Consider the following 13,720-nt stretch of genomic DNA (forward strand, 5'->3'; position numbering starts at 1 on the left):
TGTGTCTCTGCCTCTCTCTCTCTCTCTCTCTCTCTCTCTCTCTCTATCATAAATAAATAAATAAATCTTTATAAATAAATAAATAAATAAATAAATAAATAAATAAATAAATAAATAAATAAATAAGGCCTCACTTACAAAAATTCCACTTATATACACACCATTGGATCAGAAGGGATATGTCTTCCAGGGACAATGTCTAGAGCCATTCCAGAATGGTCCCATGTTTGACATATCATCCATCATAGGCTGCCCTATAATACAGCATCTAACAAAAGTAGGCTGTCCCAAACCCCTGGTAATAGTACTGTTTTACGTTTATACCAAGGAGGTTGGAAAAGCACCAAAATCCACATGTTGGCCCAGGCCAACCTCCAGGCGTTTGTGCTGTGAGACCTACAGTTCTTATGAGGTTGTCTAAGATGAAAAAACACATTAGCAGAGACTGTGGTGATTCCATGTGTGCTGTGTCAGTGACTGGATCAAGCATGTTTTGCTTACAGAGGAGAACATTGTTTTGAACATGTGGAAGGAACAAGCACAGAATCAGAAAGCTAAATCTAAAAATGCATTTGAAAAATAAATAAATACATAAAAATGCATTTGAGTAACACACAAAAAGAAATCAGAAGAAAAAAAAGAACAGTATAACCCTACATTGATTATAATACAGCAGCCCAATCTGTTAAAAGCTGTGGGTAGCTTAAGTGACTTGCCATTCTCTTACCAAAACAAAAGGCAGTACAAATCAAAAACGACAGAGTGTATTCTAAAGAACCAAGAATAAGAGGAAGAGAAAATTAAGTTGGAAAACAAGCACACTATTCTTTTCTGGGAGATTCACAGCACTTATTAGCCCACTAAAGGTTCCAAGAAATCCTCAAAAAAAAAAAAAAAAAAAGCCAAAGTTCAACACTGTTTTAATCTACTGCTTCCCAAATTTACTTGGCTCAAATCTATTTTTTTTTCCTGATTAACACTATTAACCTCCCAACACAAGCTGGTAAACATTTTGACAGTTTTATCAGTATATCTGATTGGAAAAAGTGTATCACAGAATTTTCCACCTTCGTTCTTCTTCAACATTGTATGGTGTTGAAACAAAATGCTCTTTTAGAAAAACTTGGAATAGGCAGCAGGTAATCAGAAGGTAAACTTCCATGGGTGGGGAATGGGTGAAATAGCAGATGGAGATTAAGGGGTGCACTTGTCCGTGACCGATCACTGATCACTGGATGAGGTATGAAATCCTTCAATCACTGCCCTGTACACCTGAAACTAATGTAACACTGTATGCTAACTATGCTGGAGTTAGATGAAAAAGAAGGTAAACCTCTATATGTTCCTATCTAATCTCATTCCCACTCACTTCCTCTGTCTAGAAATTTTATTTCAGGGACGCCTGGGTGGCTCAGCGGCTGAGCGTCTGCCTTCGGCTCAGGGCGTGGTCCTGGAGTTCCGGGGATCAAGTCCGGTGTCGGGTTCCCTGCATGGAGCCTGCCTGTATCTCTGCCTCTCTCTCTCTCTCCACCCCCCCCCCGACATGTGTCTCTCATGAATAAATAAAATCTTTTAAAAAAAATTTTATTTCAATGATTGAGATATGGGAAGAATATAAATACAAAGTCTCATCCTCTTGACAGTTAAGTTTCAGAATTTACATTAAAGAAGAAATAAATCCTGAACTCTATTCCTGGAATCATGCAAAACTCTGCTCTGAGTTAAAAGCAGCACCTTGGAAATGTTTCAAGTACTATTTCTTTATAACCAGTGCGTTTCCTGAGCAGTAAAATTATGAAATGGGCACGGTGGCTGTGTGAAAACTACTTATCTAGTCTCCACCCCAAAGCTTCACCCTTATCTGAACCTTTCTAAAGCAAATCTGACTTTTTTTTTTTTTTATGGTACTCTCTCTCTTTCCTGAAACAGGATGAAGAAGAAACCACCTGCAACCAGAACGCCACGTACTCACCTAGGCACACGCCTCATCATTCCGGAAAAGTCAATGACCAAATGAAGCGTCTTAGGGATTAACCGGTTTTGCAGATTCACTACTTCACAGCCACAAACTAAATAATGTGTTTCTCAAAACCACTCTACTAACCAGACACAGCCAAAGCATAACTGACCCTTAGGTCAGCCCTAGTCTAATAATTTCAGAAATAATTTATAGATGTTTCTGTTTTGTCTTTTCGATCTACTCTGAATGTAAAAGTGCTCCTCATTTTCAGAAGCTGAAACTATCATAAAGTTTCAACACAGGGGGCAGCCCAGGTGGCTCAGCGGGTTAGCGCCGGCTTCCGCCGAGGGCGTGACCCTGGAGACCCTGGATCAACTCCCACGTCGGACTCCCTGCGTGGGGCCTGCTTCTCCCTCTGCCTGTGTCTCTGCCTCTATGTGTGTGAATGTCTCTTGTGAATAATCAAACAAAATCTTTAAAAAAAAAAAGTTTCAATACGATACAGGAAAAATCGACACTACTGAGTACAAGCCACATCCTGCTGGGATGTTCTCCCAAAGGGCCGTGAGGAATACGGGCACCGAGGGGGCACCTGGCGGGATGAGCACCGGGTGTTACGCTCTATGTCGGCAATCTGAACTCCAATAAAAAAAAATATACAAAAAAAAAAAAAAAAAAGCACAAGATGCCCAGGTAGCGTCGCTTCTTTTACAACCCCACGTCCCTTAAAAGAGCCTTCCTTCTCCCAGGCTTACGACAGCGGCCGATTAAATCCCTATTCTGGGGCCTGTCCATCCCTTCGGACGTGACTGCGACACTGCCTGTCAGGATGGGCTTTAGGCTGACATGGGAACTGCTGAGCCCCGGGTCGCCGAGGGCGACGAGCTGCCTTTTAACTGCTCTCGGAGAAACGTTTATCGTCGCTGGTGGGCGGGGCGCTTCCGACGGGAGCACCGGCGCGGCCGCAGGTGGGCAGGTGGGGGGGCGCTCCCCAGGTTAGGGCCGCGGTCCCGGGGGCGGGCGCTTCCGACGGGAGCACGGGCGCGGCCCGCAGGTGGCAGGTGGGCAGGTGGGGGGCGCTCCCCAGGTTAGGGCCGCGGTCCCGGGAGCGGGCGCTTCCGACGGGAGCACGGGCGCGGCCCGCAGGTGGCAGGTGGGCAGGTGGGGGGCGCTCCCCAGGTTAGGGCCGCGGTCCCGGGGGCGGGCGCTTCCGACGGGAGCACGGGCGCGGCCCGCAGGTGGCAGGTGGACAGGTGGGGGGCGCTCCCCAGGTTAGGGCCGCGGTCCCGGGGGCTTCCGACGCGAGCACCAGCGCGGCCCTCAGGTGGGCAGCTCTCCCCAGGTTAGGGCCGCGGTCCCGGGGGCGGGCGCTTCCGATGGGAGCACGGGCGCGGCCCGCAGGTGGCAGGTGGGCAGGCGGGCAGGTCGGGGGCTCCCCTCGGGCCGGCGCTGCGGTGGCGGTCCCGGGCGGCGGCGGGGGCGGGGCGGGGCGGGGTGGTGCGGCGCGCGGCGGCTCCCCGGGGTCTGCCCGGAGCGGGCGGCTGCGGGGCCGGTCCAGGAAGGAGAGCGCGGGCGGGCGCAGGGCAGGTCCGAGGGCTCCCCCGCCGCTCCACAGGTGGCCCCGCTCGCCCGCCCGGGTCCTCGCAGGCCACGCCGCCCGGCCGCCTTCCCTCGCCCGTCGCCGCCCCCGGGACGCGGGGCCGCCCCGCCGCTCCCTTCCCCGCGCGCCCCCGGCCCCCAGGCCGCCCCGGGCCCGCCCGCCGCCCGCGCCCGCCGCCCGCGCCCCCGCCCCCGCCCGCACACGCCCCCCGCCCGCAGCCCCCTTACCGCACATGATGCAGGCGGCCCGGCCCGCGGCGGGCGGCGGGCGGCGGGCGGCGGGAGCGCACACGAGCCTCCGGCGCGGCCGGCGAGGAGGGGGCCCGGGCCCGGCGACGCGACCCGCGGGGATGCGACGGCCCAAGCGACGCCCGCGCGGTTGGCCTCCCGGGCGCGCCTGCAACTGCCGCCGGCCCCGCCCCCCGCGCGCACCGCGCCGCCGCCGCCGCCGCCCGCCGCCCCCATTGGCCCGCGCCCGCGCCGCTCACGCCGGCCCCGCCCCCCGCCGCCCCGCCCCGCCCCCGGGCGCACGCACGCGCAGGCCAGCGGGCGGCGGAGACGTGGCAGCCGCGGGGGCAGTCGGCCGCGGGGAGCCGGGAGCGGGGAGCGGGCAGCGGGCAGCGGGGACGCGTGCGCAGCCGCGGGCGCCACCAGCCTGCCGCGCGGCCGGCCCGGCGGGAGGAGCAATGGGGGGGGAGCACCGAGGGTGGGGGGGGCGGGCGCGCAGCCCAGGAGCCGCCACGAAAACCCCGCGAGCCGGGGGCGGCGCCGCAGGCCTCCACGCCCAGCGCCCTGCGCGGCCGCGTCCTCCCGGGCCCCGCAGACCCCGCGCCCGACCTACGCGGGCTGTGGCAGGCGCGGCCCCCGGCCCCGGCCCCGAACCCCGCACCCCCTCCGTCCCCCCATACCCCACACCCCTTCCGCCCCCCCGCATCCCTTACCCCTCCGCCCCCCCGCATCCCGCACCCCTTCCGCCCCCCCGCATCCCGCACCCCCTCCGTCCCCCCATACCCCGCACCCCCTCCGTCCCCCCCATACCCCGCACCCCCTCCGCCCCCCCATACCCCGCACCCCCTCTGTCCCCCCCATACCCCGCACCCCTCTGTCCCCCCCATACCCCGCACCCCCTCTGTCCCCCCCATACCCCGCACCCCTTCCGCCCCCCGCATCCCGCACCCCTTCCACCCCCCCGCATCCCGCACCCCCTCCGTCCCCCCCATACCCCGCACCCCCTCCGCCCCCCATACCCCGCACCCCTTCCGCCCCCCCGCATCCCGCACCCCCTCTGTCCCCCCATACCCCGCACCCCTTCCGCCCCCCCCGCATCCCGCACCCCTTCCTCCGTCCCCCCCATACCCCGCACCCCTTCCGGCCCCCCCACATCCCGCACCCCCTCCGTCCCTCCATACCCCGCATCCCTTCCGCCCCCCCGCATCCCGCGCCCCCTCCGCCCCCCCATACTCCGCACCTCTTCCGCCCCCCCGCATCCCGCACCCCTTCCGCCCCCCCGCATCCCGCACCCCTTCCGCCCCCCCGCATCCCGCACCCCTTCCGGCCCCCCCGCATCCCGCACCCCCTCCCCCCCATAGCCCGCACTCCCTCCGCACCCCCCCCCGCACCCCCGCCCGGGTACCCCGCACCCCCGGGCCCCCAGCGAGGCCGAGCCCAGCGCCAGGGCCCTAAGCTCCCGGCCTTGCGGAGCTGTGCTGGCCCCGGCTCCCGCGGCCACCCGAGGGCCAGGAACTGCCCAGACACTGACCCTTAGTTCTGTGAATCAAAGCCCCCCCCCCCCCCCCCGACTCCTGCCCAAGAGACACTTAACCAGAGAGAGATGAGGTTTCTGAGAATCTGTTACCAGAGCGCTTGCTCTAGGAAGGTGTCCGTGGGACCTCTAGCCACCTGGAGGTGGTCATCTAACTATTAATGGCTCTAGATTATGATCAAATAAAAACTTGATTGGCACAGAGAACAGCCCCCGACCCCTGGCCCGAGATACCCGGTCCTTGCACGCTGGCTCCCGTCCCACCCCACCTTCCAGCCCTTCATGCCCCGTTTCCCCACCAGGCCTTTGTCCCCCACTATTTTCCACGTAGGAGTATTCGCGGAATCCCCACCCCCTCTCTGCCTGCCACCTGTTGGGGAAAACCGATTGTCTCCCCAGATGGGCTTAAGGACGTGGATCAACCTCTGATTCTTTGAATTGCCCCCTTTATTTTTTTTTTTTAAGATTTTATTTATTTATTCATAGACACAGAGGGAGAGAGGCAGAGACACAGGCAGAGGGAGAAGCAGGCTCCATGCAGGGAGCCCGATGTGGGACTCGATCCCCGGTCTCCAGGATCACAACCCAGGCTGCAGGCGGCGCCAAACCGCTGTGCCACCAGGGCTACCCGAATTGCCCCCTTTAAATCAATATACTTGTGACATTTTATTACTTTTTGTGTGTTTCCCTACCGGGCTGTTCCTTGAGGCCAGAACAAGCCTTTGCACCTCCAACACCTAGTATAAACCCTGGCACAACACAGTACCTGAAAATGTTTTTGTGGCGCTTGGCTGGCTGTCAGTGGAGCCTGCGACTCCTGATCTTGGGGGTCATGGGTTTGAGACCCACATTGAGAGTAGAGAGTACTTAAAAAAATAAAAGAATAAAACTCTTTTTAAAAAAGTTTTTCAATGAGTGAAAAAAGCCATATTAGCAGAACTGACTTCCTATGGCTGGTTATATGATCAAGTGAACAAAGAAAAGGCTTTTCAGATTCTCTTAAAGGGAAAAAATATATATGGTTTTCTTTTTAAGATTTTAGTTATTCATGAGAGACACACACAGAGAGCTTCAGTCCCAGGACCGGGGGATAATGACGTGAGCCAAAGGCAGATGATCAACCACTGAGATACCCAGATGCCTCCCAAAAAATGCCTTTTTATTACTTGCCTCAAGAGAGGCTAGAAATGTTACATTTAAATGAAGTATTTATCGCCTAAGAGCCCTTTAACATTTCAGGCCCTTAAGCCCCTAAACAACCCCAGAGCAACGTTTAAAAACAAAAAACAAAAAACAGTGAGCTGCTTGTTAATACACATTTCTTAGTTCAAGAGGCAAAAGACTGTGGATGTACTTCTTAGCCACACAACCCTCATCTAAGTTTCTAGCAAGACCAGGGTGATGTTGCCAAGGAGTCAAGGTAACAAACAGAAGAGAAAAGCAAAGGGTTCCATAGTCCTTTAGTTTGAGCACGAGAACATCGGTGTTAGCTGCTGGCACTTTCTTTCTGGCATCAACAGGGTTGTGAGCGGTGCACAAAGATATTGTTCAAACACTGTAATCATACTTTGCCTCTTTGGTGATTATAGTTAATAATACTGTGGGTTCTTCATTTCTTTAGACATGCCAACTGGAAGCCTGATGGCCTTCTGCCCAGCAGGATGTATGGCAAGGAAGAGGTGAGAGAAACTTTGAAAGCCAATATTTTCCCAACCCAAGGCAACAAAGAGCCCTTTATAACTATGCTCCAGCCAAGACACTAATGTGAAAGAACTCTGTTTGTCTGACCCCCATCTCTGCAGAGCTGTGCCTTAGCTGGACCTTTGGGAATAGGGGCTAGAGAAGAAAATAAATGATCTGTGAAGGAAATGGGACATCTGGGTCTAATTCAAACAGCTGAAGAAATGGAAAAGATTTTCTCTCCTCATCAAAAGTTCTGAACTAACTGAACTTAAAAAAAAAAAAAAAAGGAATGATGTGTGTCCATTTCTCTGTTCACAATCCGTCCTGTTAAACCTGATGGCTCTCAGTCTCCTCCATGCCAAACAGCCTGATGGGCAGAAGCCATAAGGGCTTCCATCTGCCATTTCTAAAGAAAGGAAGAACCATAATTAAAATAGGTTTATAAGATTTTTTAAATGGGGGTGCCTGAGTGGCTTAGTCGACTAAGCCTCAGACTCTTGGTTTCAGCTTAGGTCATGATCTCATGGGTCACGGGATCGAGCCCCATGTGGGGCTCTCTACTCATGGGGTAGTCCGCTTAAAGATTCTCTCCTTCTGCCCCATGCCCCACTCACATGTGCACTGTGCATACTTTCTCTCTCAAATAAATGGATAGAATCCTTTTAAAAAAAAAGATTTTTAAATGTCCCCATGATTGTGATTTTTTTTTTAAAGATTTCATTTATTTATTCATGAGAGACACAAAGAGAGAGAGGGAGAGGCAGAGACACAGGCAGAGGGAGAAGCAGGCTCCATGCAGGGAGCCCAACGTGGGACTGGATCCCGGGTCTCCAGGATCACGCCCTGGGCCAAAGGGCTAAACCGCTGAGCCACCCCGGCTGCCCTGATTATGATTTTTGTTAGCCCTTACCTAATTTACAATAACAGTTAGGAATAAAGTCATCACAATAAAGAGGGCCTAGAAACAAACTTTCAGTTCTAAGTCCTAGGAATGTAATGAACGGGACGGTAACTATAGTTAATAATACTCCATGTATATTTGAAAATTGCTGGGAGAATAAATCAAGTTTTTATAAGAAAAAAATTGTAACTATGTTTGATAATGAGTGTAAACATGACTTATGACTGTTTTACAACATACACATACACCAAATCATCCTGCTGTACACTTGAAACTAATATAATGTATGTCTGCTATATTTCAATTAAGAAAGGCCTGTGCATAACAAGAATATGGGGACCAGAGACATCAATGTCCCAATTTTTAGGGAGTTTTGTGAAGAAATGTACCCCGGTGGACAGAGAAGATGATGGTATAAAAGAAACAGATGGAGCCAATAAGGCCCATGAGATGGAAGATATGAACACAAGAATAAAAGGCACCAGTCAGGGCCTCAGAAAGACCCCTTCAGTGAACCCCTCTGGTTCTGTCGCCATCCCAATTCATCCTACACACCTTCACACCACAGTGACCCTCCAAAAACACAAATCTGATTCTGTGTCTTCCTGATTCAGTGGGTACCCCTCACCTGCAGAATTAAGTCCAGACTCCCATGTACACACATAGTTAGGATGTCGTTCCTGCCAGTTTTATCAGCATCATTTCCCACCACTCTGCTCAAGCAAGCAGCTCATGGTCTGGCCACACCGAACTAGTTCCCTACGAATGGACTATGATACTTTTTCACCTTTGCATTTGCTTTTTGAAAGGAAGCATTAAAAAGGTGTTAAACAGGGCATGACTATAGAGAACTAGTCACAAAATGGGACTTTAAGGGGACCGCAAAGTCCCTTTGTCCAAAATTACCTCCATTCCTTACGAATCACATTGCCTAAATGCTTGTATGTCTATATTCAAGGCAGAGCACCTCCCCTTCCCCCAGGAGATCTACATTAAGTCATTATCATCTATTTACACTTCACAGTGACCCTACATATAGGGTTATTTTTCATTTGGATCCAAGTATGAGAAGGTCACTGAGGAAATGAGAGTTTTGATGTGGATGAAGTTGATCCTGAAATTAGAAAGAAGGCAGATCTGGACAGATCACCGTGGTTGATGACACTAGGCAAAAAAGGGAACGTAAGGGCATCTGGAATTGAGTGTGATAATGCAGAGAGAGGGGGCCAAGATATGAAGAAGGGATCAGAAACAAGTTGGTGCTAAAAGCAGACTCCGCCCTCTATCATGGTTAATTTTGTCTATCAACTTGGCTGAGCCACGGTGCCCAGACTAGGTCAAACGCTATTCTGGATGTTTATGTGGGGTGCTTTTGGATGAGACTAATACTTAAACCAGTGGACTTTGAGTAAAGCAGATTGCTCTTTATGATGTAGGCGGGCCTCATCCAATCAGCTGAAGACCTGAGTAGAACGGAAGACTGACCTGGAGTAAGGAATTAGCCAGCAGCCAGCCTCTGGACGAACTACAACCCTGGCTCTTCCCTTGTGTCTAGTGTGACACCCACCCTGAAGATTTCGGACTTGCCAGCCCATAATTACATGAAACAATTCCTTGAAATAAATACTATGGATCAGTAGAGAGGTGAATAGATGCAATCTGTGTCTCTGGAGAACCCTAATACATTTACATAAAATTGATCTTACTGATCTTCTTAATGGTGAATATAGGTATTTGTTTTAAAATTCTAAAGATAGAGCTTTTAAGGACAAATAATAGAAATCCACTCGATGTAGCTATGGGGGTGGGGGGGATTTGTTGGCTAAAGTCATTGGAAAGGTCAGCGACACAGCTTCAGGCACACCTGTATCTGGGGACACAATGTTGTCAGAAGTCCCTTCGATTCTCTCTCCCTGACCTTATGCACAGGAAAATAAACCTCAAACAGCGCTGGAATCACATCTTTATAGCCTGCAGTCCACGGAGAGAGAGTCTACTCCTCCATCCTCACTTTTCATATTCTAGGCAAGGATTCTGATAGGTCCAATGTAGGCTTGTACGCCCCACTCATCCAGTGGCAAAGGGCAGGACACTGTGATTGGACAGTTCCACCAGCACCAAACCGAGTCACCAGAGGCACACACCGTCTACAAGAGCCAGCAAGTCCCCCAGCATGGCGTGAACTCCTTTTCTTCAAAGGAAAAGGGAAGGTGTTGCAAAAAAAAAAAAAAAAAAAAAGAACGGACACCTGGAGACACAAGCTAAAGATGCCCACTACATCGGATGAACATGCACCAGGAAACCTCACATTTAGGAACAAAGGATGCTGACTCCAGCTAGAATTAACATATTCCCCTATTTTCCCCTCTGGGGTGCCTCCAAATTTTCCTAGTAGGCAGAACCTAGGGCAGAGTTTTCTAGCTCTGCTAGAAGGAAACTCATTGTACTGCCAAGGAATGGTCCACGTGTAGGAAACCATGAGATTAACTGGTCCTGTCTACCATTTCTGTTCTGCAGAATGCGAACAGAGCTGCAATGGAAGCAGACCATCAGGGAGCTGCCTCGAGCTGAAAAATCACTAGAAATGTAAGGTGATAGAAAAAAAAAAGGATTTCCTAAGATTCTTTTGGGGGTTGGGGGGGTGATACAAAGGCATTCCTGCATAGTCTGCAGATGCCCTGTGGAGATGCCACAGATAACTTCCTCCAGTGTGGGGAAATGGAATATAAAGCTGGGTTTTCCCAAAGGAATGTAAATTCCCACTGGACTGAAGAGCAGCTTGGCTTCACACTGCTGGGGAGAGGTGGAGGCGGGGGATCACACATGCACACGCCACTGCGTTGGCCCATTAGGGTCAGGAGCAAAGGCAAGACGGAAAAGACTTTGGCCCACTAGAAAACTGCACCTACGGAGGCAGGGAGTGCTCGCTCCTCCATCAGGAGGGGAATTAGGTACCATCCCCTTAAGGCAAAGTAGTAGTAGAGCAGCAGTGTGCACAAGGGTCTGCAGCCAGGAGGCCTGCTTTCCCACTAAAGCTGTACGAGGCAGTGGAAACCGTACCTCTCCCTGTGCCTCACGGGGACAGTAACAGTTCCCAATCTCAAGGGATTAAATGACTTCACAAATGTAAGGTGCTGAGAATAGTGTTTGTCATGTAGTGAATGCCAATGGAAGTTTGCTATTTTTTTTTTTCTGTTAAGTTTGCTATTTTTAAATATTTTGCTCCTTGTCATTCTGGATAGCATGTCATTCTAATTTTCAGTAGCAAAAAAATCCTCCAAGTGCTTGGCTGACTCTTACCCAACAACTTTCCTTTCAAATACCTACTGGAATGTCCCACATTTATAAAGTGTTTTCAATCATACTTGCAAGATTTTATACATTTGTGGGGGGTGGCTAAAATTTTGGTTTTCACCAAGCACAACTAATGTGAATGGTTACTTCCCTTTTTGGGGACCATATAGGAGAAAATTAAGTATAATTTAATCATTCAAAAATAAAAACTTTTACCTGATGAAACCACACCTTCTAAATTAATTTCTGGTCAAAAAAGTGGCTCAATTAATTTACAAATATATTTCTTTTTTTTTTTAGGATTTTATTCATTTATTCATGAGACACACATAGGCAGAGACACAGGCAGAGGGAGAAGCAGGCTCCCTGCAGGGAGCCCGATGTGGGACTGGATCCCAGGACCCCGGAATCATGCCCTGAACCAAAGGCAGACGCTTAACCACTGTTAAGCCCCCCAAGTGTCCCTAAAAATATATGAATTTGTTTTCATTATAAGATCGGTATTTGGCACTGTCTGCCACAGATAAAGAAGCAGTAAAATTATGTACCAAGTCCTCCAGGGCTCTTTGTCAGAAGGCGATCAGCTAGCTGCAGGTGACAATACCCACCAACAGTCGTGGTTCATTACAAGAAAACCTCTTATGAAAAAAAAAAAAAAGAAAAAGAAAACCTCTTATGTCACATGATACTCTGAAAATGGGTGGTTCCCAGGCCAGGTCAAGAGTCGATAATGTCCTCAAGGACCCAGGTGTTGTTTCCTTCCTGCCTTTCTCAGTGGACTGTCAGAGCCTTGGATGTCAAGTTTTCAGCCTATGGCATTCCAAGAAGGAAAGAAAGGAATTGAGAAAAGAGCCTTCTTTACATATTTTAACTTTCTCTTAATCAGGGAAGAAAATCTTCTAAAAACACTCTGATAGACAGACCCTCTCTTCCAGCTCGTTGGGTGGAGCTGGGTGGTACGTCCACACCTAGACTAGGGACTGGCAAAGAGAAAAGGAATTAAAATGACTGGTTTAACTTAGTTATAATTTATCTCCAGAGATGGGACCTACCTTCCGTGGTCACATCACAACCACATGATGATTAAAAGGGCCTCTCTCAGTAGGAAGCAGGGGTCCATGTTGGGTGGGCAAGCATTAGTTTCCGCAGCACTCTGTTCCGCCCACTGTCTGCTTCTGTACCATTTCCAGGTCGGCACTTTCACTTCACACTCAGGCCATACTTAGCTCCTTGCAGTTCCAAACACATTTCACAGCTTCCAGGCTCTGTTTACACTGCTCTGTATGCCTAGAATGGTCTTCCCCACCTCTCCTCTTTGTTCCTCATGGCTGCTCCCTTTTGCAGAAAATCTTCCGGATACCTTGGGCTCTCGGTTCCATGATTTCCAGTCCTCCAATAATCTTAATTCATCCCCCACTTCAGCCACTTATTTCATGGCCATACCCAGGACTTGTCATTAACTGCATCTCCTCCACAGTCTCAATTTCCTGTAGCTTCTAAAGGGCACATTCGTGTGTCTAGTCTGGAAAGCAATTCCCAGAGTCTGACCTGAATTCATCTATAATAGCTCAGAGAACAAATTCTCCAATCCCACTATCTGGTTCTTTAAGATATTTACTTATTTACTCATGAGAGACACAGAGAGAGAGACAGAGACACAGGCAGAGGGAAGAGCATGCTCCCCGTGGGGAACCTGATATTGGCGGGACTCCATCCCGGGGCCCCAGGATCACAACCTGAACTGAAGGCAGATGCTCCACCACTGAGCCACCCAGGTGCCTCCCCCCCCCCCCCACTGTCTGGTTCTATGTACCAAAGGACAAAAATATAAACTTTAAAGCCCAGCATTCACAAATGCTGGAGTTATTCCTGTTTCTACTCATATCCGACTACCCATGCTTTTGGGAACCAGAATTCCATAAATACAATGTACCACCACTGCTATTTCCCTCTTTCCTATCCTGATATTGTCTGTAAACTACTGTCTCTGAATTATTATAGACAATGAGAGAGAAATGCAATTTAATATTTTCGATATCTGAAAAATCAGTACCTCTATGGGAGAAAGACAACTGATCAAATTTCTGCCATGGCACAGATTATAAATCTCTGAATCAGGAGAAGCCAGTGGAAGAAGAACCAAAGCAGTTTCTCATCTTTTCCCAGAGATTCTGCTTCATAAAATAAAGCCTGAGCATGCTAAGACAGCTTTTCCCTCAATTCAGCCTATTGTTTCTTCTATCAACAGAAATTCGGTCTACATTCTGGAACTTGGTTCTTTATTAGTTTTCAGCATTACAACTTTTTTTTATTTTTATTTTTTTGGTCTTTTAGTGAGAAGTTATGTGCCACTACATTTAGGGCTCCCAGCCTGATGCTATTTTTTAAGAGACAGATGGGGGGGGGAGAGGCAAAGGGAGAGGGAGAGAGAGAATCTTAAGCAGGCCGCACACCCAGCACAGAGCCCAATGTGGGGCTTGTTCTCACAACCCTGATATTATGACCTGAGCCAAAATCAAGA

At 50.2% G+C, this 13,720-nt stretch overlaps 1 protein-coding gene across 2 annotated transcripts in view; it reads right to left on the reverse strand.

Moving 5' to 3' along the window:
- Positions 1 to 3,943, reverse strand: part of GFPT1 (glutamine--fructose-6-phosphate transaminase 1) — a 57,261-nt gene extending 53,318 nt beyond the window's left edge. For both annotated transcript variants that reach the window (XM_055328007.1, XM_055328006.1), the window contains exon 1: positions 3,788 to 3,943. In XM_055328007.1, the coding sequence (XP_055183982.1) occupies positions 3,788 to 3,794 (7 nt within the window). In that variant the 5' untranslated portion in view covers positions 3,795 to 3,943. The remainder of the gene's footprint in view (positions 1 to 3,787) is intronic.
- Between the last annotated feature and the right edge of the window lie 9,777 nt (positions 3,944 to 13,720).

The sequence above is a fragment of the Nyctereutes procyonoides genome, unplaced genomic scaffold, assembly GCF_905146905.1.
Source record: "Nyctereutes procyonoides isolate TBG_1078 unplaced genomic scaffold, NYPRO_anot_genome, whole genome shotgun sequence".
Lineage (NCBI taxonomy): Eukaryota > Metazoa > Chordata > Mammalia > Carnivora > Canidae > Nyctereutes > Nyctereutes procyonoides.